Source organism: Hoplias malabaricus, chromosome 2 (genome assembly GCF_029633855.1).
Source record: "Hoplias malabaricus isolate fHopMal1 chromosome 2, fHopMal1.hap1, whole genome shotgun sequence".
NCBI lineage: Eukaryota > Metazoa > Chordata > Actinopteri > Characiformes > Erythrinidae > Hoplias > Hoplias malabaricus.
The window spans coordinates 79,568,236-79,592,156 of NC_089801.1; the positions used below are offsets into that span (position 1 = coordinate 79,568,236).

The 23,921-nt window shown below is 44.9% G+C and overlaps 1 protein-coding gene across 1 annotated transcript in view; it reads left to right on the plus strand.

Moving 5' to 3' along the window:
• LOC136687335 (NACHT, LRR and PYD domains-containing protein 3-like) overlaps nt 1-22,721 on the plus strand; it is a 38,244-nt gene extending 15,523 nt beyond the window's left edge. The window contains exons 7-12 of the mRNA XM_066661721.1: nt 32-205; nt 15,660-15,833; nt 17,426-17,596; nt 19,185-19,358; nt 21,331-21,377; nt 22,084-22,721. Coding sequence (XP_066517818.1) covers nt 32-205; nt 15,660-15,833; nt 17,426-17,596; nt 19,185-19,358; nt 21,331-21,377; nt 22,084-22,625 — 1,282 coding nt within the window. The 3' untranslated portion in view covers nt 22,626-22,721. The remainder of the gene's footprint in view (nt 1-31; nt 206-15,659; nt 15,834-17,425; nt 17,597-19,184; nt 19,359-21,330; nt 21,378-22,083) is intronic.
• The last annotated feature ends 1,200 nt before the right edge of the window (nt 22,722-23,921 follow it).

A 23,921-nucleotide genomic window follows, 5' to 3' on the forward strand; every position in this document is an offset into this window, starting at 1 on the left:
TATTATTCACTGTGTTTACATTGTGTTGCAGATTGTGTGGCTGTAAGCTGACCATGAATTCCTGTGAAACTCTCTGCTCTGTTCTGAAATCATCAAACTCACCCCTGAAAGAGCTGGAGTTCAGTGAGACTGAGCTGCAGGATTCAGGAGTGGAGCTGATCTCTGAGGCACTGAAGGGTTCAAACTGTAAACTGGAGACTCTCAGGTGAGATTTTGGATGAAAGTCCATGTGGATAATGAGTGTATTCTCCTGCTCTGATTGGCTGTAGTTTGCCCTCAAAAAGCATTCATTGATTTTACTATTTGTGTTTGTACTATATTCCATTAGTAAACTGACATTTATTCCCAAAAGAAAACATTATTCTCAGGCACAGAGACAGAGAACCATTCCTGCAGAGCAGAAATCAGAGAAACGGCATTTTACCAGTGATAATAATAATAATAATAATAATAATAATAATAATAATAATAATAATAATAATTTACAGCATTGTAGCGCAGCAGGTTAGTGTCGCAGTCACACAGCTCCAGGGACCTGGAGGTTGTGGGTTCAAGTCCCTCTCCGGGTGACTGTCTGTGAGGATTGTGGTGTGGTCTCCCTGTATCCACGGTCCAAAAACACACATTAGTAGGTGGATTGGTGACTGCAGATGTGAGTGTGTGAGTGTGTCACCCTGTGAAGGACTGGTGCCCCCTCCAGGGTGTGTTCCTGCCTTGCACCTAGTGATTCCGGGTAGGCTCCAGACCAACTACGACCCTGAACTGGATAAGGGTTACAGACAATGAATGAATGAATAATAATAATAATAATAATAATAATACTTGCTGCATTTCAGAAAATCTATGATGATTTGGAAATCTATGATGAGAAAAGGAAAAAGGGAGACCAGGTTTTCCTTGATTATTCATTCATTCATTCATTCATTATCTGTAACTGCGTATCCAGTTTTTGACACATTTCTTCACAGGCCTAACACGGTCAGTGCTCCATTTGCAGTTCTCTAAAAAGCCGTGATAGAGCACAACACCATAGTTTATCTGTGAAAGGAAAATGGAAATGTGCTACAACCCACTGAAGACGTTAACAGAGTTAGTAAAGTAATGATATTAATGCTGTTGTGAACAGAGGGACTACTACGACTACATAAGACACGACAGAAGACGATCAGTTCAAGGAAGGACTAGAGACTAGACCCTGGGCTAAAGTGAGACTAAGACCAGTCACTCACTCCCCTGCTCTTATGTGTGTATTCTCCTGCTCCAGCCGACTGTAGTTTACTCTCGCTCTGTTTCTGTTTGTGAAAGAACAATAAAGAGTGTTTAGTTTGGAGTGAATGTGGAAATAGAATGTAAATAGCACTAAAATATTCAGAATAACATTCAGAACCAATGTTCAGATTGAGCTCATAATGTACACACCCCTGAATAATTAATATTGGAGAAATACTGATGTATGAAAATCTCATAATTCCTGATTCACATGAGTCTGAATTTCACATTCTCTATTTTAACTTCACTTTCTCCTGTATTTACTTTACCTTGCAGACTCACAGACTGTAAATTCACCCTGAATTCCTATGAAAGTCTCTGCTCTGCTCTGAACTCACCAAACTCACCCCTGAAAGAGCCGGACCTCAGTCAGACTGACCTGCAGGATTCAGGAGTGAAGCTGGTCTCTGAGGGATGGAGGAGTTCACACTGTACACTGGAGATAATCAGGTGAGATTTCTGTGATTTCATTCCTGAATGATTCAGCTTTGAAGAAACAGTAAACTACGCTCTGTTTATAAAGAGACCATTTAATAAAGGCGTGTCTTTGATTTGGGCAGAGATTAGCCAAAAATGTTTGATATTCAGAATGATTTCTGTTTATGGGGCAGGGAATGGCTACCAAACTGTTTATGAGTTAGAAGGTTTTACATTAACAGCTGAGTGTATGTATTAATAATGTTTGTGTAGATATAGCATTTTTAATGTTCTGTGATATTATTTTCTGACGACAAAATATTAGTTTTATTAAGGTGTTATAAATGTTTTTCTTTCTAAAGAGCTCTGTTTATATTGTTTTGATTCAGATAAAAGAATATCTCATATCAACTAAACTCCCTCAAGCATTGACCATGACAGAGGAGAAAAATCAGAGGCTAAGATGCAACACTTTAAAAGCTTTATTTATAACAACAAGCACAATTCAATATATAAGTAAATAAATGGTATCTGTCAGACGTTCAGACCTTACATGAGCCATAGACACGTCAGAGCAGCCAATCTGTGTTGAAATAGAAATGGAAAGAGCGGAGTACACACACACACACACACACACACACACACACACACACACACAAACATACACACACAAAATACTTGCTCGTGATTCAGGTCTCCTTTCAAGATGCTTCTTTATTTTGACTTGTTTTAAATAACAATCATTGTCCAGAACATCACAGCAAAGCAGAGGTTGTGAAAGCAGAATTTAATCATTCGTTGTCTGTAAGCGCTTATCCAGTTCAGGGTCACGGTGGGTCCAGAGCCTACCTGGAATCATTGGGCGCAAAGCAGGAACACACCCTGTAGGAGGCACCAGTCCTTCACAGGGACACACACACACTCACACCTACGGACACTTTTGAGTAAGAACACACCACACTCCTCACAGTCACCCGGAGCAGGACTCGAACCTACATCCTCCAAGTCCATGAAGCTGTTTGACTGCAACACTACCTGCTGCGCCAGCTGTAGCCGAGATGTTACTGTGCTGTCGCCATGTGTCCTGTCACACTAATACTGGAAGTATGTCACAGCGGCTACTGTGCCTGTGTAGCGGAAATAGTTATGCACACGTTGCGGTGGCATAAGCACTCCATAGCGGAGTCAATTATAATTAATTATTCTTTTATTAATAATTCATTATTATTTTATTAATAATTAATTATTTAATTCATTCTGCTAAGCTCCATGTTTGGGAGCCATTAACTAAGTTTAGCATATTTATTATAGTTTTTATTTAGTATAGTTTATCCCAGGAAGTATTTCAGTACCAACCCGTGAAAGGAATGAGACCATGTGACCTTAAATATCCGTGAAGGGCTGGAGATAGTTGGGATCATGTCGCTGATGTGCGGTGTTTTCCGGCGTGGCTTCCTGAAGAATTGCAGACGCTGGCTGTGTAGTTTGCAGCCGCGGGCATTCCTTTTCTCTTGAGACTTTCAGACACAGCGACATTTCAGTCGGCTGGTGGCGTTTTGAATGTCTCGGTGGGGATTCTCCATCATCGCTGATCTGCCGCCTTGTGAGAGAGAGACACACCCATGCAGGTCTCTTCTGAGGGTGCGTGCAGCCGTCTTCATCGTTGCTGGACCGGAGGCGTTGTCGTACTTACACACAGTAGAACAGCGGCTCCTGTGCCGGTACACACAGCAGAACAGAGGGTCCTGTGCCGGTACTTACTGCAGCACATCGGGTCCTGTGCCGGTACACACAGTAGAACAGCGGCTACTGTGCCGGTACACACAGTAGAACAGCGGGTCCTGTGCTGGTACACACTGCAGCCGCTGTTCTACTGTGTGTACCAGCACAGGACCTGCTGTGCTGCAGTGTACACCGGCACAGTAGCCGCTGTTCTGCAGTGTGTACCGGCACAGTAGCCGCTGTTCTGCAGTGTGTACCGGCACAGTAGCCGCTGTTCTGCTGTGTGCACCGGCACAGGACTCGATGTGCTGCAGTGTGTACCAGCACAGGACCCGCTGTTCTACTGTGTGTACCGGCACAGGAGCCGCTGTTCTACTGTGTGTACTGGCACAGGACCTGATGTGCTGCAGTGTGTACCGGCACAGGAGCCGCTGTTCTACTGTGTGTACCGGGACACACAGTAACATCTCAGCTACAGCTCCTACTGGAACCCTTAGAGCATCTAATTCTGTTAAAAATGTCTTTATTTTGGAAATATTAGTGAAAAAGCCACAGATTTAAATGTTAAAAAATTTATTTAAAAACCCATTTGATACATTTAGAGAATCATCTCATTACTCCCTTTTTTTGGCGACCGACTGGGGATTTGAGCCCCCAGTTTCAGAACTGTGCAGTTACCCTTCACTACTCCACCACCCATTCTTACTCCTCCTCCTATGTTCCTCTGTTACCCCTCACTACTCCAACACCCATTCTTACTCCTCCTCCTCTTCCTCTGTTACCCCCTCACTACTCCACCACCCATTCTTACTCCTCCTCTGTTCCTCTGTTACCCCCTCACTACTCCACCACCCATTCTTACTCCTCCTCCTCTTCCTCTGTTACCCCCCTCACTACTCCACCACCCATTCTTACTCCTCCTCCTCTGTTCCTCTGTTACCCCCCTCACTACTCCACCACCCATTCTTACTCCTCCTCCTCTGTTCCTCTGTTACCCCCCTCACTACTCCACCACCCATTCTTACTCCTCCTCCTCTGTTCCTCTGTTACCCCCTCACTACTCCACCACCCATTCTTACTCCTCCTCCTCTGTTCCTCTGTTACCCCCTCACTACTCCACCACCCATTCTTACTCCTCCTCTGTTCCTCTGTTACCCCCTCACTACTCCACCACCCATTCTTACTCCTCCTCCTCTGTTACTCTGTTACCCCCTCACTACTCCACCATCCATTCTTACTCCTCCTCCTCTGTTACTCTGTTACCCCCTCACTACTCCACGATCCATTCTTACTCCTCCTCCTCTTCTCCTCTGTTACCCCTCACTACTCCACGACCCATTCTTACTCCTCCTCCTCTGTTCCTCTGTTACCCCATCACTACTCCACCACCCATTCTTACTTCTCCTCCTCTGTTCCTCTGTTACCCCATCACTACTCCACCACCCATTCTTACTTCTCGTCCTCTGTTCCTCTGTTACCCCTCACTACACCAACACCCATTCTTACTCCTCCTCCTCTGTTCCTCTGTTACCCCTCACTACTCCACCACCCATTCTTACTCCTCCTCCTCTGTTCCTCTGTTACCCCTCACTACACCAACACCCATTCTTACTCCTCCTCCTCTTCTCCTCTGTTACCCCTCACTACTCCACGACCCATTCTTACTCCTCCTCCTCTGTTCCTCTGTTACCCCTCACTACACAAACACCCATTCTTACTCCTCCTCCTCTGTTCCTCTGTTACCCCTCACTACTCCACCACCCATTCTTACTCCTCCTCCTCTGTTCCTCTGTTACCCTTCACTACACCAACACCCATTCTTACTCCTCCTCCTCTGCTCCTCTGTTACCCCTCACTACTCCACGACCCATTCTTACTCCTCCTCCTCTGTTACCCCCTCACTACACCAACACCCATTCTTACTCCTCCTCCTCTGTTACCCCCTCACTACACCAACACCCATTCTTACTCCTCCTCCTCTGTTCCTCTGTTACCCCCTCACTACTCCACCACCCATTCTTACTCCTCCTCCTCTGTTACCCCCCTCACTACTCCACCACCCATTCTTACTCCTCCTCCTTTGTTACCCCTCACTACACCAACACCCATTCTTACTCCTCCTCCTCTGTTCCTCTGTTACCCCTCACTACTCCACCACCCATTCTTACTCCTCCTCCTCTGTTCCTCTGTTACCCCTCACTACTCCACCACCCATTCTTACTCCTCCTCCTCTTCCTCTGTTACCCCCCTCACTACTCCACCACCCATTCTTACTCCTCCTCCTTTGTTCCTCTGTTACCCCCTCACTACTCCACCACCCATTCTTACTCCTCCTCCTCTGTTCCTCTGTTAACCCCTCACTACTCCACCACCCATTCTTACTCCTCCTCCTCTGTTCCTCTGTTACCCCCTCACTACTCCACCACCCATTCTTACTCCTCCTCCTCTGTTACTCTGTTACCCCCTCACTACTCCACCACCCATTCTTACTCCTCCTCCTCTGTTCCTCTGTTACCCCCCTCACTACTCCACCACCCATTCTTACTCCTCCTCCTCTGTTACTCTGTTACCCCTCACTACACCAACACCCATTTTTACTCCTCCTCCTCTGTTCCTCTGTTACCCCTCACTACTCCACCACCCATTCTTACTCCTCCTCCTCTGTTCCTGTTACCCCTCACTACACCAACACCCATTCTTACTCCTCCTCCTCTGCTCCTCTGTTACCCCTCACTACTCCACCACCCACTCTTACTCCTCCTCCTCTGTTACCCCCCTCACTACACCAACACCCATTCTTACTCCTCCTCCTCTTCCTCTGTTACCCCCCTCACTACTCCACCACCCATTCTTACTCCTCCTCCTCTGTTACCCCTCACTACACCAACACCCATTCTTACTCCTCCTCCTCCTCTTCCTCTGTTACCCCCCTCACTACTCCACCACCCACTCTTACTCCTCCTCCTTTGTTCCTCTGTTACCCCTCACTACTCCACCACCCATTCTTACTCCTCCTCCTCTGTTCCTCTGTTAACCCCTCACTACTCCACCACCCATTCTTACTCCTCCTCCTCTGTTCCTCTGTTACCCCCTCACTACTCCACCACCCATTCTTACTCCTCCTCCTGTTACTCTGTTACCCCCTCACTACTCCACCACCCATTCTTACTCCTCCTCCTCTGTTCCTCTGTTACCCCCTCACTACTCCACCACCCATTCTTACTCCTCCTCCTCTGTTACCCCCTCACTACTCCACCACCCATTCTTACTCCTCCTCCTCTGTTCCTGTTACCCCCTCACTACTCCACCACCCATTCTTATTCAACCTCCTCTGTTCCTCTGTTACCCCATCACTACTTCATCACCCATTCTTACTCCTCCTCCTCTGTTCCTCTGTTACCCCCTCACTACTCCACCACCCATTCTTACTCCTCCTCCTCTGTTCCTCTGTTACCCCTCACTACACCACCACCCATTCTTACTCCTTCTTTTCTGTTCCTCTGTCACCCATTCTTACTCCTCCTCCTCTGTTCCTCTGTTACCCCCTCACTACTCCACCACCCATTCTTACTCCTCCTCCTCTGTTCCTCTGTTACCCCATCACTACTTCACCACCCATTCTTACTCCTCCTCCTCTGTTCCTCTGTTACCCCCTCACTACTCCACCACCCATTCTTACTCCTCCTCCTCTGTTCCTCTGTTACCCCCTCACTACTCCACCACCCATGCTTACTCCTTCTCCTCTGTTCCTCTGTTCCTCTGTTACCCCCTCACTACTCCACCACCCATTCTTACTCCTCCTCCTCTGTTACTCTGTTACCCCTCACTACACCAACACCCATACTTACTCCTCCTCCTCTGTTCCTCTGTTACCCCTCACTACACCACCACCCATTCTTACTCCTTCTCCTCTTTTCCTCTGTTACCCCCTCACTACTCCACCACCAATTCTTACTCCTCCTCCTCTTTTCTTCTTTTCCCCCTCGCTAGTTCAACACCCATTCTTACTCCTCCTCCTCTGTTCTTCTTTTCCCCCTCGCTAGTTCAACACCCATTCTGACTCCTCCTCCTCTGTTCCTCTGTTACCCCTCACTACTCTACCACCCATTCTTACTCCTCCTCCTCTGTTCCTCTGTTACCCCTCACTACTCTACCACCCATTCTTACTCCTCCTCCCCTGTTCCTCTGTTACCCCTCACTACTTCAACACCCATTCTTACTCCTCCTCCTCTGTTCCTCTCTTACCCCTCACTACACCACCACCCATTCTTACTCCTTCTCCTCTTTTCCTCTGTTACCCCCTCACTACTCCACCACCCATTCTTACTCCTCCTCCTCTGTTCCTCTGTTACCCCCTCACTACTCCACCACCCATTCTTACTCCTCCTCCTCTGTTACTCTGTTACCCCCTCACTACTCCACCATCCATTCTTACTCCTCCTCCTCTGTTACTCTGTTACCCCCTCACTACTCCACGATCCATTCTTACTCCTCCTCCTCTTCTCCTCTGTTACCCCTCACTACTCCACGACCCATTCTTACTCCTCCTCCTCTGTTCCTCTGTTACCCCATCACTACTCCACCACCCATTCTTACTTCTCCTCCTCTGTTCCTCTGTTACCCCATCACTACTCCACCACCCATTCTTACTTCTCGTCCTCTGTTCCTCTGTTACCCCTCACTACACCAACACCCATTCTTACTCCTCCTCCTCTGTTCCTCTGTTACCCCTCACTACTCCACCACCCATTCTTACTCCTCCTCCTCTGTTCCTCTGTTACCCCTCACTACACCAACACCCATTCTTACTCCTCCTCCTCTTCTCCTCTGTTACCCCTCACTACTCCACGACCCATTCTTACTCCTCCTCCTCTGTTCCTCTGTTACCCCTCACTACACAAACACCCATTCTTACTCCTCCTCCTCTGTTCCTCTGTTACCCCTCACTACTCCACCACCCATTCTTACTCCTCCTCCTCTGTTCCTCTGTTACCCTTCACTACACCAACTCCCATTCTTACTCCTCCTCCTCTGCTCCTCTGTTACCCCTCACTACTCCACGACCCATTCTTACTCCTCCTCCTCTGTTACCCCCTCACTACACCAACACCCATTCTTACTCCTCCTCCTCTGCTCCTCTGTTACCCCTCACTACTCCACGACCCATTCTTACTCCTCCTCCTCTGTTACCCCCTCACTACACCAACACCCATTCTTACTCCTCCTCCTCTGTTCCTCTGTTACCCCCTCACTACTCCACCACCCATTCTTACTCCTCCTCCTCTGTTACCCCCTCACTACACCAACACCCATTCTTACTCCTCCTCCTCTGCTCCTCTGTTACCCCTCACTACTCCACGACCCATTCTTACTCCTCCTCCTCTGTTACCCCCTCACTACACCAACACCCATTCTTACTCCTCCTCCTCTGTTCCTCTGTTACCCCCTCACTACTCCACCACCCATTCTTACTCCTCCTCCTCTGTTACCCCCCTCACTACTCCACCACCCATTCTTACTCCTCCTCCTTTGTTACCCCTCACTACACCAACACCCATTCTTACTCCTCCTCCTCTGTTCCTCTGTTACCCCTCACTACTCCGCCACCCATTCTTACTCCTCCTCCTTTGTTCCTCTGTTACCCCCTCACTACTCCACCACCCATTCTTACTCCTCCTCCTCTGTTCCTCTGTTAACCCCTCACTACTCCACCACCCATTCTTACTCCTCCTCCTCTGTTCCTCTGTTACCCCCTCACTACTCCACCACCCATTCTTACTCCTCCTCCTCTGTTACTCTGTTACCCCCTCACTACTCCACCACCCATTCTTACTCCTCCTCCTCTGTTCCTCTGTTACCCCCCTCACTACTCCACCACCCATTCTTACTCCTCCTCCTCTGTTACTCTGTTACCCCTCACTACACCAACACCCATTTTTACTCCTCCTCCTCTGTTCCTCTGTTACCCCTCACTACTCCACCACCCATTCTTACTCCTCCTCCTCTGTTCCTCTGTTACCCCTCACTACACCAACACCCATTCTTACTCCTCCTCCTCTGCTCCTCTGTTACCCCTCACTACTCCACCACCCATTCTTACTCCTCCTCCTCTGTTACCCCCCTCACTACACCAACACCCATTCTTACTCCTCCTCCTCTTCCTCTGTTACCCCCCTCACTACTCCACCACCCATTCTTACTCCTCCTCCTCTGTTACCCCTCACTACACCAACACCCATTCTTACTCCTCCTCCTCCTCTTCCTCTGTTACCCCCCTCACTACTCCACCACCCACTCTTACTCCTCCTCCTTTGTTCCTCTGTTACCCCTCACTACTCCACCACCCATTCTTACTCCTCCTCCTCTGTTCCTCTGTTAACCCCTCACTACTCCACCACCCATTCTTACTCCTCCTCCTCTGTTCCTCTGTTACCCCCTCACTACTCCACCACCCATTCTTACTCCTCCTCCTGTTACTCTGTTACCCCCTCACTACTCCACCACCCATTCTTACTCCTCCTCCTCTGTTCCTCTGTTACCCCCTCACTACTCCACCACCCATTCTTACTCCTCCTCCTCTGTTACCCCCTCACTACTCCACCACCCATTCTTACTCCTCCTCCTCTGTTCCTGTTACCCCCTCACTACTCCACCACCCATTCTTATTCCTCCTCCTCTGTTCCTCTGTTACCCCATCACTACTTCATCACCCATTCTTACTCCTCCTCCTCTGTTCCTCTGTTACCCCCTCACTACTCCACCACCCATTCTTACTCCTCCTCCTCTGTTCCTCTGTTACCCCTCACTACACCACCACCCATTCTTACTCCTTCTTTTCTGTTCCTCTGTCACCCATTCTTACTCCTCCTCCTCTGTTCCTCTGTTACCCCCTCACTACTCCACCACCCATTCTTACTCCTCCTCCTCTGTTCCTCTGTTACCCCATCACTACTTCACCACCCATTCTTATTCCTCCTCCTCTGTTCCTCTGTTACCCCCTCACTACTCCACCACCCATTCTTACTCCTCCTCCTCTGTTCCTCTGTTACCCCCTCACTACTCCACCACCCATGCTTACTCCTCCTCCTCTGTTCCTCTGTTCCTCTGTTACCCCCTCACTACTCCACCACCCATTCTTACTCCTCCTCCTCTGTTACTCTGTTACCCCTCACTACACCAACACCCATACTTACTCCTCCTCCTCTGTTCCTCTGTTACCCCTCACTACACCACCACCCATTCTTACTCCTTCTCCTCTTTTCCTCTGTTACCCCCTCACTACTCCACCACCAATTCTTACTCCTCCTCCTCTTTTCTTCTTTTCCCCCTCGCTAGTTCAACACCCATTCTTACTCCTCCTCCTCTGTTCTTCTTTTCCCCCTCGCTAGTTCAACACCCATTCTGACTCCTCCTCCTCTGTTCCTCTGTTACCCCTCACTACTCTACCACCCATTCTTACTCCTCCTCCCCTGTTCCTCTGTTACCCCTCACTACTTCAACACCCATTCTTACTCCTCCTCCTCTGTTCCTCTCTTACCCCTCACTACACCACCACCCATTCTTACTCCTTCTCCTCTTTTCCTCTGTTACCCCCTCACTACTCCACCACCCATTCTTACTCCTCCTCCTCTGTTCCTCTGTTACCCCCTCACTACTCCACCACCCATTCTTACTCCTCCTCCTCTGTTACCCCCTGAATAATCAACCACCCATTCTTACTCCTCCTCCTCTGTTCCTCTGTTATCCCCTCACTACTCCACCACACATTCTTACTCCTCCTCCTCTGTTCCTCTGTTACCCCCTCACTACTCCACCACCCATTCTTACTCCTTCTCCTCTGTTCCTCTGTTACCCCATCACTACTTCACCACCCATTCTTACTCCTCCTCCTCTGTTCGTCTGTTACCCCCTCACAACTCCACCACCCATTCTTACTCCTCCTCCTCTGTTCCTCTGTTACCCCTCACTACTTCAACACCCATTCTTACTCCTCCTCTTCAGTTCCTCTTTTACCCACTCACTACTCTACCACCCATTCTTACTCCTCCTCCTCTATTACCCCCTCACTACTCCACCACCCATTCTTACTCCCCCTCCTCTGTTCCTCTGTTACCCCTCACTACTTCAACACCCATTCTTACTCCTCCTCCTCTGTTCCTCTGTTACCCCTCACTACACCACCACCCATTCTTACTCCTCCTCCTCTGTTCCTGTTACCCCCTCACTACTCCACCACCCATTCTTATTCCTCCTCCTCTGTTCCTCTGTTACCCCATCACTACTTCACCACCCATTCTTACTCCTCCTCCTCTGTTCCTCTGTTGCCCCCTCACTACTCCACCACCCATTCTTACTCCTCCTCCTCTGTTCCTCTGTTACCCCTCACTACTCCACCACCCATTCTTACTCCTCCTCCTCTGTTCCTCTGTTACCCTCACTACACCACCACCCATTCTTACTCCTTCTTTTCTGTTCCTCTGTCACCCATTCTTACTCCTCCTCCTCTGTTCCTCTGTTACCCCCTCACTACTCCACCACCCATTCTTACTCCTCCTCCTCTGTTCCTCTGTTACCCCATCACTACTTCACCACCCATTCTTACTCCTCCTCCTCTGTTCCTCTGTTACCCCCTCACTACTCCACCACCCATTCTTACTCCTCCTCCTCTGTTCCTCTGTTACCCCCTCACTACTCCATCACCCATGCTTACTCCTCCTCCTCTGTTCCTCTGTTCCTCTGTTACCCCCTCACTACTCCACCACCCATTCTTACTCCTCCTCCTCTATTCCTCTGTTACCCCATCACTACTCCACCACCCATTCTTACTCCTCCTCCTCTGTTCCTCTGTTACCCCTCACTACACCAACACCCATTCTTACTCCTCCTCCTCTGTTCCTCTGTTACCCCTCACTACTCCAACACCCATTCTTACTCCTCCTCCTCTTCTCCTCTGTTACCCCTCACTACTCCACGACCCATTCTTACTCCTCCTCCTCTGTTCCTCTGTTACCCCTCACTACTCCACCACCCATTCTTACTCCTCCTCCTCTGTTACCCCCTCACTACTCCACAACCCATTCTTACTCCTCCTCCTCTGTTCCCCCTCACTGCTCCACCACCCATTCTTACTCCTCCTCCTCTGTTCCTGTTACCCCATCACTACTCCACCACCCATTCTTACTCCTCCTCCATGAACTCTCCATTCATTATTGAAGTTCCACAACAGGCCATTTATCCATTTACAGATATCACAACAACATAGTATCAGTCATATTTATGGGATATAGAGTCTGTCGATGTTAAAGGTGACTTTTACAATTTTAATAAAAAAATACTTTTTTGTTAAATTCATAAGATGTTTCCTCACCATTTGCTGCTCTTCAGTCTGTTTGCACACTCAAAACCAGTCTAATGTGTTTACACAGCCTCAGTAAAGACGGTGGTGATATTTAGAGCAGACTGTAGCTATTTTCCATTGAGACTAGTCCTCAACACTGTCTTCATCTGACTGTAACTGTCTTTTCCCCCGTTTCTGCCTCCTGAAGTGAGAGGGAGTTTAAAGAGAGTTTAATTTTGGGGGTGAAAGTTCATGTGGAGAAGAGAATACAAACAGTGCTAAAAATATTCAGAACAATATTCAGAAAAAATGTTCAGACTGAGTCTGTTATTAATGCCCCTCTGAATAATGTAAATAATGGAAAGTATTATTTTACTCATTAATCTCATTAAACTGATTCTGAGTCTGAAATCCACATTCTGTTTGAACTGTGCTGTATTTACTTTGCTTTTGCAGACTGAATGTGTATAAACTCACCATGAATTCCTGTGAAGTTCACTTCTCTGCTCTGAAATCACCAAACTCCTCCCTGAAAGAGCTGGACCTCTGTGACACTGAGCTGCAGGAATCAGGAGTGAAGCTGATCTCTGACCGACTGAAGTGTTCAAACAGTAAAGTGGAGATACTCAGGTAAGACTGAAACATTACACGAAGATAAACAAGTTTTACAGAAGTAAATGTTAGGAAAGAAAAGTCTTTTATAAGAATTTCTCCAGACTAAATCAGTTCAGTGGCGGAGTTTCATGGCCCTTCACTGCAGCATGTACAAAAGACTGTTCATTTACCTGTTTTCATCCTTCAAGTCTAGTATGCCTGTAGTTTAGTGTTTTGTATGTAGTTCTAATTTCCGCCACTAGGCGGCTACCCGAATGCACCGATGCATAATCCTGCTAACACACGTGGTTCAGAGAGGTATTGGCATGAAATGGTCTTCATTTAATCGGTCTCATTAACAGTGTGCGTCCATTGAACGTGAGGAACCTTACTTGTGCTTTATCTTTGGTTGTATAAGACCGAAATATATATATTTTCACTGTGTTTTGTTTAGTTGAGTGTTTTTAAGTAATTTGGGGAAGTTAGCTGCTAGCTACTAGCTTTACCTAATTGAGGTGTGTAAGCCTGTGTGTGACGCAGTACATGTCCGTAGTTTATGTTTTTCCTAATTAAATGCATCCATAAAATGTTTGTGTGATGTATACCTTGTGTTGAGTAGATTACTTTTAGCTGTGATAAGTAATGTATGTGCGTTTATGTTGTACATCTTCAGTTCATTTATAGTCAGGTCTTAGCCTCGTGACAAGCCTTTAATGATGTTTATTTATTATGGACATTTTAAGCTGTATTTGTAATAAGGGGATTACTCATAGACCAGTGTTTCTAATTGTATTTGTTTATTATCTCTGTGTAGAACACCACACCCACTTCTACTTACATGTGGAGACCTGTACCAGATTAATATTAATGGACAAGACAAATTAAAGACAATTTCAATTTAAATCCTGGACCTGAATATTATCTCCTTTTATCTCAACTCACCTGAACGTATATAATTGTTGTCCAGACCCGCCCCCTGAAGTGATTGTTAATACACATACAAACCAGTTACAGTCATTAATACAAGCAGGTGACTTTAAATTGTTCTTCTAGACAATAAGTTGGAATAGAGATTTTTTTTTTTTTTGCTTCTTCTTTCTTATAAAGTTTAAAAAGTCTAATCATTAAAGGAACTTTATGTAGTATTTTTACCTTAAAATTCATTCATTAATTCATTATCTGTAAGCCCTTATCCAGTTCAGGGTCACTGTGGGTCCAGAGCCTACCTGGAATCATTGGGAGCGAGGCAGGAATACACCTTGGCTGGGGTGCCAGTCCTTCACAGGGAAACACACACTCTCACTACTTCACTCACACACTTACACCTATGGACAATTTTGAGTCGCCAATCCACCTACCAACGTGTGTTTTTTGGACTGTGGGAGGAAACCGGAGCAAACCCACTCAGACACAGGGAGAACACACCACACTCCTCACAGACAGTCACCCGGAGCGGGACTCAAACCCACAACCTTCAGGTCCTAGAGCTGTGTGACTGAGACACTACCTGCTGCACCACTGCTACCTTAGAATTACAGTTTCAAAATGTTTGTGATGCTCCTCCGACGTGTAAGAGGGGGATTAGCGCCTCTCTCACTGCTGCGCCGGGCTGGTCCCCTAAAACCTGGCTATGCAACTTCAGAATCAAGGGGTGGAGAACTCTGGTGAGAGCTGAGTAACGCTTTACAGCTCACGAGTGTTTAGTATTAGTGTTTAGTCAAGTTTATAACAGTAGTGTTTTCCACACATCATAATTCTTGATTCCTGTGAGGGTGAGTTTCACATTCTCTGTTTTAACTCTACACTGTGTTTACTTCTCCTTACAGATTGTCTCACTTTAATCAGTCCTTGAGATCCTATCAAAGTCTCTGCTCTGTTCTGAAATCACCAAACTCACCCCTGAAAGAGCTGGACCTCAGTCACACTGACCTGCTGGATTCAGGGGTGAAGCTGATCTCTGAGACACTAAAGAGTTCACACTGTATACTGGAGACACTCAGGTGAGAGTTGTGTGATTGTGAGTTGAATGTCCATGTGGATAATGTGTGTGTTCTCCTGCTCCAGTTGTCTGTAGTTACCCTCACAAAGTTTAGTTTGGAGTGAAATTCCATGTGGAAATAGAATGTAAATAGCACTAAAATATTCAGAATAACATTCAGAACAAATGTTCAGATTGAGCTCATAATGTACACACCCCTGAATAATTAATATTGGAGAAATACTGATGTATGAAAATCTCATAATTCCTGATTCACATGAGTCTGAATTTCACATTCTCTATTTTAACTTCACTTTCTCCTGTATTTACTTTACCTTGCAGACTCACAGACTGTAAATTCACCCTGAATTCCTATGAAAGTCTCTGCTCTGCTCTGAACTCACCAAACTCACCCCTGAAAGAGCTGGACCTCAGTCAGACTGACCTGCAGGATTCAGGAGTGAAGCTGGTCTCTGAGGCACTAAAGAGTTCACACTGTAAACTGGAGACACTCAGGTCGGTTCTGTCAGTTCAGACTTGATTTTTAATGCTTCACCAATATTAAATTTATACATCTTGATCATTTTATTTAGAGGGTACAATGTTGCGCCCCACACTCTTTTGTAAGATGTATCTAGAGGTATCAAGGGATGGGTGTAACATGGAATGTGTGGTGTAATGTGGAAGTGAGGGAACAACAGAATGCTCTTTTCAGCTTTTATCTAAAGCGAAGTACAAGGTACAATAAAGCAGCAGTAGTGGTATGATAATGGTTTAAGAATACAACAATGCAAATGTAGTTGTAGCAGTGATATGAAAAGTAGAAGACTATGAAAAATCTCAAATGCTAAAACCAGCCGACTACTACTGGGTGGACTGTGGATGGTGCCAAAGAAAAGAAATAATCAAAAGTTCTGTAACAAATAAAACTAACATGCCCCAAAAATACAGCTGTGGCACTCACCCCTTACCTAGTGTGTGTATATACAGGGTTTGTCCTACCATGGAATGTATAGGTGCCTGTACTTGCCTGTCCACACCAGTAGTGGTGGTAGAGAGATTTAACAAGGGAAGAGCAATCCACAGATTTAAAATGGCTAAAGTGAAGCTAGGCTAAAGTAAAGTTAGCAGCACCACAACTAAACCTCAAACTCTAGCTAGTGACAGCAACAACAATCTCAATTTGAGCTAGCAGCAAAGATCATCAAACAAAATAGCAGCAACATCTGTAAACATAAGCTAGCAGCAACAAGCCTCAAACCATAAGTTAGCAGCATTCAAGTATCACACAGGTAAAAAGCTCCTCCCCCTCATTGTTCCACTTGGTGGGCTTTATATCCAAGAGATCCTGCCTCTTCTAGGTGAACAGCTCGTCCTATAGGAGGATTAGGACAGCAGTCTTGGGCAACAGCTCCCCCATTGGCTGAACAGGTAATAAACTAGAGAGAGAGGAATTGAAAGAAAGTAGAGGGAGAAAACAAAACAAACAGTGCCTCTCTGGCACGTAACATACAATATGAAATATTAAGATGAAGTCAGGTGCTGGATTCCTACATTATAATTCACTACTCACAAAAATCAGATCATCTCCTACATTATCTCTGCTCTCTGAACACTTCAGGACTTCTGTAAAGTGTTTCCACTGCTGGAGTAACAGTCAACAGCAGACTCTCCCCATGGTGATATTATCAGTCATACAGGCTATGAACCAGAGCAGAGGTTTATTATTATAGTGATATACAGACTCTGACTCTTTTTTTTTTTTATCTTTTAATGTGTTCTACACAGAGTCTGATCAGTGTAATGTAAAAGATCAGACTGAACTCTGTTATTCCTAAAGTTATCTTGTTATTTGAGGCATTTCTCTTTAGCTGCTCTAAGAGGTTTCTGTGAAGCTTCAGTTCTGTTCTGTTAAACTGTGTGTTTTAATGTTTAAATGAAGCATTCTCTCTCCCCACTGGAGGAAACATGAGTCACAGTTGGATTTTTTACTTTGTTTTTGTTGTTGTTTGTTTGTTTCTCCTCTAAATGAAATCAACATGTCTTTCTTAATCCTTTCAGAAATGTTCCTGTAACTATTCAGTGAGTAATGTCCTCTCTCTTTACAGACTAACTGGGTGTAAACCTGGGGAAAAGTCTTGTGAAGATCTGGGCTCAGTTTTACTGGTGAACTCCTCCCTGAAAGAACTGGACCTCAGTAACAATGACCTGCAGGATTCAGGAGTGGAGAAGCTCTCTGCTGGACTGAAGAGTTCACTCTGTAAACTGGAGACACTCAGGTCAGAGTTCTGGGATTTTATTCTTCATTTTCTACTCCTCACAAATATGACTTCATATATTACAAAAAAAAATAATTAAGCTCTAGTATAAAATATTACGGAAAAGACTGGATTACTAGATTATAATTTACATAATGTAATATATAATGTATGATGTGCAGTTATTTGTTATTGTATAACGTACAATGAAATGTGTCCATCGCATTTACCCCATCTGTGGCAGTGAACACACATCCAGAGCATTTGGGGTTCAGTGCCTTGCTCAAGGACACTTCAGCCATGGATGTTCCTGCTGGACCTGGAGATTGAACCAGCAACCTTCCGGTACCAAGCCCGGTCTCTAACCATTAGCCAAGGCTACACTCCATTGGGATTAAAACACAAGTACTTTTTAATGTGTGTCTGTGTCTGTAAAAGGAAACATATGGCGTCACATCAATGTCAAAAATAGAGGACGCAGTAACACCAGGTGGAACATTTAAATCTGTACCTTTTTAAAACTGTGTTAGTTAATCGCAAATGTGAAACCCATGAGCACAGAGAGAGAGAGAGAGAGAGAGGAATTGCACTCACACACAGATCATAATCTCACTCTCAAACTGTCTGTTTTTTTTTATTCTCAAAGCTTTTTTACCCTCTTCATTTTAAATGTTTTGAAATGGGAGGTTTGTGACAGTTTGTAAATTTTCAGAGTATGGCTCCAAGGCCGTCCCACAGCATGTCTGTGCAGTGAGAGCGGGTGGAACACAAAGTAAATGTAGCTAGTGAACAGGAGTCGACTCACGAACAAATCTATTCTTTGAGCATCTGGAAGTACGGATTGACTCTTGGCAAATGATTCAGAGAATCAACCTCATAGATTTCTAACATCTTCCTGCAGTGAACATCATTTCCACAGGTTTATCACATATTACTATGATCTGAACTCACTGTAGACAGTGAAATATGACCTTATCTCCACTCTGTTTATCCATGGTGCTGTCCCCAGGGAAAATAGCAGCTCTGCTTCTCCCAGTAGGAGGGACATATACAGTGTATGAGGCAGTCACAGAACTAGGAGACATCAGCCAATAGCATTCACTGAGAGAAATGGCCCTGACTCTGCCCCCAAACTGTCACAAACCTCCCATTACAAAACCTTTGTAAAAGAATAATATTAGGATCATAACTTAAACAGGGAGGTCATAGTATATAAACCTTTACTGGATTAATGTCTGTATATTTACTTCTAGTAATAACCCCTCTGTGGGACACTTGTGTTGTGATAATGTTGTGTTATGATTTGATTTCATTTCTATTGAGCGAGGTTTTGAACAGACTCTAAAATGTCTTAGATTTATGAAAACAAACATCCAGGTCTTTTTATTAATTATGTTAAGGTTTTTAAACATTTTTTATAACTTTTACCTTTAGATTTCAACCTGTTTGATACTGCTGTTTTTGTAAATTAAACAGAATTTGGTGCTTGTTGATTTCATTCTAAACAGCAGCTTGTTTTGCTCTGAGTAAATACCACATCTCTCACTTTACCTCTCTCTCTCCCTCTCTCTCTGTTTCTCTGTCTCTCTCGCTCTCTCTCTCTCTGCAGATTGTCTGGTTGTTTAGTTACAAAGGAAGGCTGTACTTTTCTGGCTTCAGCTCTGAGCTCAAACCCCTCACACCTGAAAGAACTGGATCTGAGCTACAATCACCCAGGAGACACAGGAGAGAAGCTGCTCTCTGTTAAACTGGAGGATCCACACTGCAGACTGGACACACTCAGGTACGGGCAGCTTTCTGTATTTGTGTGTGTTCAGTTACTGATGTCATCTGCTGTTATTGTATTTCTATAAAGCTTTACAGCTCATTGTTCCTTCTTCATTTATCCACTGCTCTGCTCTAGTAGTATTTAATGGTTAGAGTACCACCCTTCACCACTCTGTCTCCACTGTTCAGTGTAACTGTTGTCAGGCTGAAGACTGTACATTCAGTGTTTAGGGAAGTAAGGGAGTACTCTGGTACAACAGTTCTACGACCTCAATGCTGAAACACTTCAGACTGAAAGATCCTACACTATTGCTGCATCCTGAAACTGAGTTGACTAGTTCATCATTATCTCTGTATTCCTATCATTTTGGGGCATCTAAATGGGTCCGGATCAATGGTCAACAGATTGAAGAGAAGACTATATACCCAGAGTGGTGTTATCAGTCAAATAGGCTACAAACCAGAGCAGAGCTTTATTTATTATAGTGATATACAGCCATTGACTCTTTGGTTATTAATATTTTAATGTCATCTACAGAGAGTCTGGGAAGTGTAATGTAAAAGTTTTGTCAAATCTGTGTTCTTCCTAAAGTTATTCTGTTATTCGGGGCGTTTCAGTTTAGATTCTCTAAGAGTTTTTGTGTTTATCTGTGAAGCTGCAGACCATCAGTTCTGTTCAACTGTGTGTTTTGTTGTTCCTGAATGATCCTGATAAGAGATCACACAAACACTTGGTGAAGTAGAATGGTATAAAATGGAGAGTAGAACTCACTGCTGTGTTTAACAGTGAAAGTAAGAGCATTTCCCACAGGACTGGGACTAAATAGCAGTGTGGTCTTTAGAAAACCACTGCTCAGTGTTAGAGATTAATCAGAAAACAAGGCTTCAGTTCGCTATGGAGCATAAAGACTGGACTCAGGAGCAGTGGAGAAAGGTCATGTGATCTGATGAGTCCAGACTGACCCTATTCCAGAGCGAAGGGGGTGTCAGGGTCAGAAGGGAAGTGGATGAAGTGATGCTGCCGTCATACACCGTGCCCCCTGTACAAGCCTCTGGAGGCAGTGTTATGATCTGGGGGTCTTCAGTGGGTCAGGTCTAGACTCAGCAGTGTTATGATCTGGGGGTCTTCAGTGGGTCAGGTCTAGACTCAGCAGTGTTATGATCTGGGGCTCTTCAGTGGGTCAGGTCTAGACTCAGCAGTGGTGTGTGGCAGTAAAATGAAATCCACTGAGGACCTGAATGGACTGAATGACCAGGTCGTCCCAGCAGTGAATTGTTCCAGGACAACACCAAGATTCATTAGGCTCAGATTGTGAAAGAGTGAGGAATCATTTTCACACATGAACTGACCACCCCAGAGTCCTGACCTGAACCCACTGAGAGTCTTTGGGATGTGCTGGAGAAGACTTTACGGAGTGGTCTGACTCTCCCGTCGTCAATACAAGATCTCCACCAAAAATGAAGGCAGCTCTGGAGGAAATAAATGTTGTGGTGTTGTAGAAGGTTGTAGAAACAGAGCCGTGGTGAATGTGGAGCGTAATCAAAGCTAAAGGTGGTCCAGTGAAATATTAGAGTGTGTGAGTTGTGTTGGTCGGGCAGTGTAGGGGTCTGTGATGAAATGGTCAGTGAGAGCAGGTACAAGGCAGAAGAACCTAATAAATGAGCAGCTGAGTGTAGGATCTAGAAAGGGTTTAATGGAGCAGTTGTAGAAGAGCGACTCTGCTGCATTATTCTGTGTTGAAGGCTGAGAGGAAACGAGGGAAATTGTGGAAATGAAACACAGAGAAAGAGAAACAGAATATTTCTCTGTGATAAAAAGACAGAGAGGATGAAACACCACAGATGATGATCTTTCTTCTGTTTCCAAAAATGACATCAATGAATGACGCTGTAATGAAGCTGAATGTGGGGCTCAGAGAGAACAGTGAGAACACACACCACTCAAACACAACCATCAACTCACAACTGCGTGTGTGTGTGTGTTGTAGGTTGGAGCATGGAGGAGAGATCAGGATAAAACCAGGACCAAGAAAATGTAGGTTCTCTCTCTCTCTTCCTCTTTTGCTTTTTCTGTTTCACTTTCACTTTTCCTTTTCTCTCCTGCTCTTTCTCTTTACTTTCGTTGTGTCTCATTTTGTGTTGTTTGTGTGTTTTTTAGGTACCACTTCAGATTAAGACTTCACTTATTAAGGTTTATAAATGGTTTAATTATTAATAGTTATGTTGTTAACACATTAATAATCAGTTATAAGACAGATATAAAGAGCACCAGTGACCTGTAGTTTGCCAAATAATGCACCAACATCCATCTAGTTAAACTTCAGATCTTGCCAAATACTGACCTCACCATACCTCCTCTATCAGTCGACATTAACCCTGTCAACTCCAGCACATATTTGTTAATGAGTTTAACCCTTTAATGAATTACCCACCACCACTCTAATGATAATGTGGTGAACCTTAACATGTGAAATGACTAAACTCACATTCTCAGGTCTGAGCTTATTCTTTACCTCCACATTTTCACTAAGTTCTCTCACACTTTCAGTATTAGACACAAAAGAGTTCACTGTCACACTTCCTTTCTCTGTGTTACAAAGGATTATTAATCACTTTTAAAGCGTTCACAGTGTCATTAATAACCATGTAATAACAGGCTTTTAAACCATTTATAAACCTTTATTAGTGTATTCTTATTTTAATTTGGTACCATTGTGTGTTGTGTATCTTGTTGTGTGCAGATGCCTGTGAGCTCACACTGGACCCAAACACAGTGAACAAACACCTCTCTCTGTCTGAGGGGAACAGGAAGGTGAAGCGTGTGATGGAGATACGGTCGTATCCTGATCATCCAGAGAGATTCAGTGACTGGGAGCAGGTTCTGTGCAGAGAGAGTCTGACTGGACGCTGTTACTGGGAAACTGAGTGGCTTGGGGGAGGGGTTGATATTTCAGTGGCGTATAAATCAATCAGGAGAAAAGGACTCAGTGCTGACAGTAGGTTTGGAGCGAATGAAAAGTCCTGGAGTCTGTTTTGCTCTAATAACAGATACTCTGTCCTTCACAATGAGAACAGAACTGCTCTCCCTCCTCCTCCCTCCAGATCTAACAGAGTAGGAGTGTATGTGGACTGTCCGGCCGGCACTCTGTCCTTCTACAGCGTCTCCACTGACACACACACACTCACACACTTACACACACTCACCACCACATTCACTGAACCCCTCTGTGCTGGGTTTTATCTTTCTTATTACTCCTCAGTGAGTTTGTGTCAGATAAAATAGTGCTGTGTGTGATCTATTGTTTTGATTGGTCTTTTCTGTCAAACGAGCTGCTGCTTTAAAATGTGAGGAGAATCACAAAAGACGATGAAACAGAAATGAAGCTCAGTTTGTAAAAGAAAGCGAGCAGAGAGACTCTTCAGGGACAAAACAGTGATAAAACCTGGATCTGAGTGAACACTACACCCCTGCACTTCTCTCTCTTTTATATCCCTGATGTAAACAGGATTTTTCAGCTGTTTATTTGATTTCTCTCGTTATAAAGCGCTGTGTTTATTTACACTGTGTGCTGGTCTCCATCGTCTCTCACATCAAATCTATGGGGAGTCAGTTACAAAACAGTGGATTCTCTGTCTCTGACGTGTCCAGCTCGGTCCTACTTCTGTATCCCAGGCTCCTCAACACCATCTGAACGCCTCTTCTCTACAGCAGGAAATATAGCTTCAAACAGAGAGAACCAGCCTTAGCCCAGAACATGGGAGAGGTTTCTATTGTTACTCTGTAATGAAGGAGTGAGGGTGTGAGTGAGTGAAGGTGTTTCCTGTAGGAGGAAAGAGGACAGAGGGGATCAGGGTGTAACGGGTGGGTTGTGTTCATCTGTGTCGTCAGTGTAAACACAGACCCTCGTCATAGTGCACTTCCACCTCCAGAACTCTTCAGATATTTGTAAATATTAAATATTTAGTTTTCAAACGACGCCAAACACAATGTAAGTGTGGGCTAACACTGAACTGTCTTTGTTCTTGTTAATCTGGTTAATGGTGTAAACTGAGCACAGACAGTGTGTTGATGCTGAGTGGACGGGGGTTAAGAGATGTGTCTTAAAGCTGAAAGGAAACACAAACATAGGAACAGAAGGAAAAGATGGGGCTTCTCTAAGAAACTCTTCTCCTTTCTGTGAGATTGGATTCTGGGGGTTTGTTGTGGGGGGAAATGAAAGAGTGATGTTTGTTGGTGGAAAAGAAGAATTCTGAAATATACTTTTATTAAAGTTTAATATTATGAACATTTAATAAATCTCTTAAAAAACAGAAGTCTGTCTTTCTACTGCATCTCCACACACACACACACACACCCTGAAGCCCTAGTAACGGGTCTAGTAACGGATTCTGAATAAAATTCAACATTTTCTCACATTTTAAAGCAGTGAGAATGTGGCGGTCACACCCTGTTACTGAAGAAGAATATTCTGTTGTGTTTCACTGCAACAACAAGCTGAATGTATGAGAGTAAAGACTATAAGAGAATGTAAACACAAAAGATCCTCAGTGATTTCTCTGGTAAAAAAGAAAGAAAAAG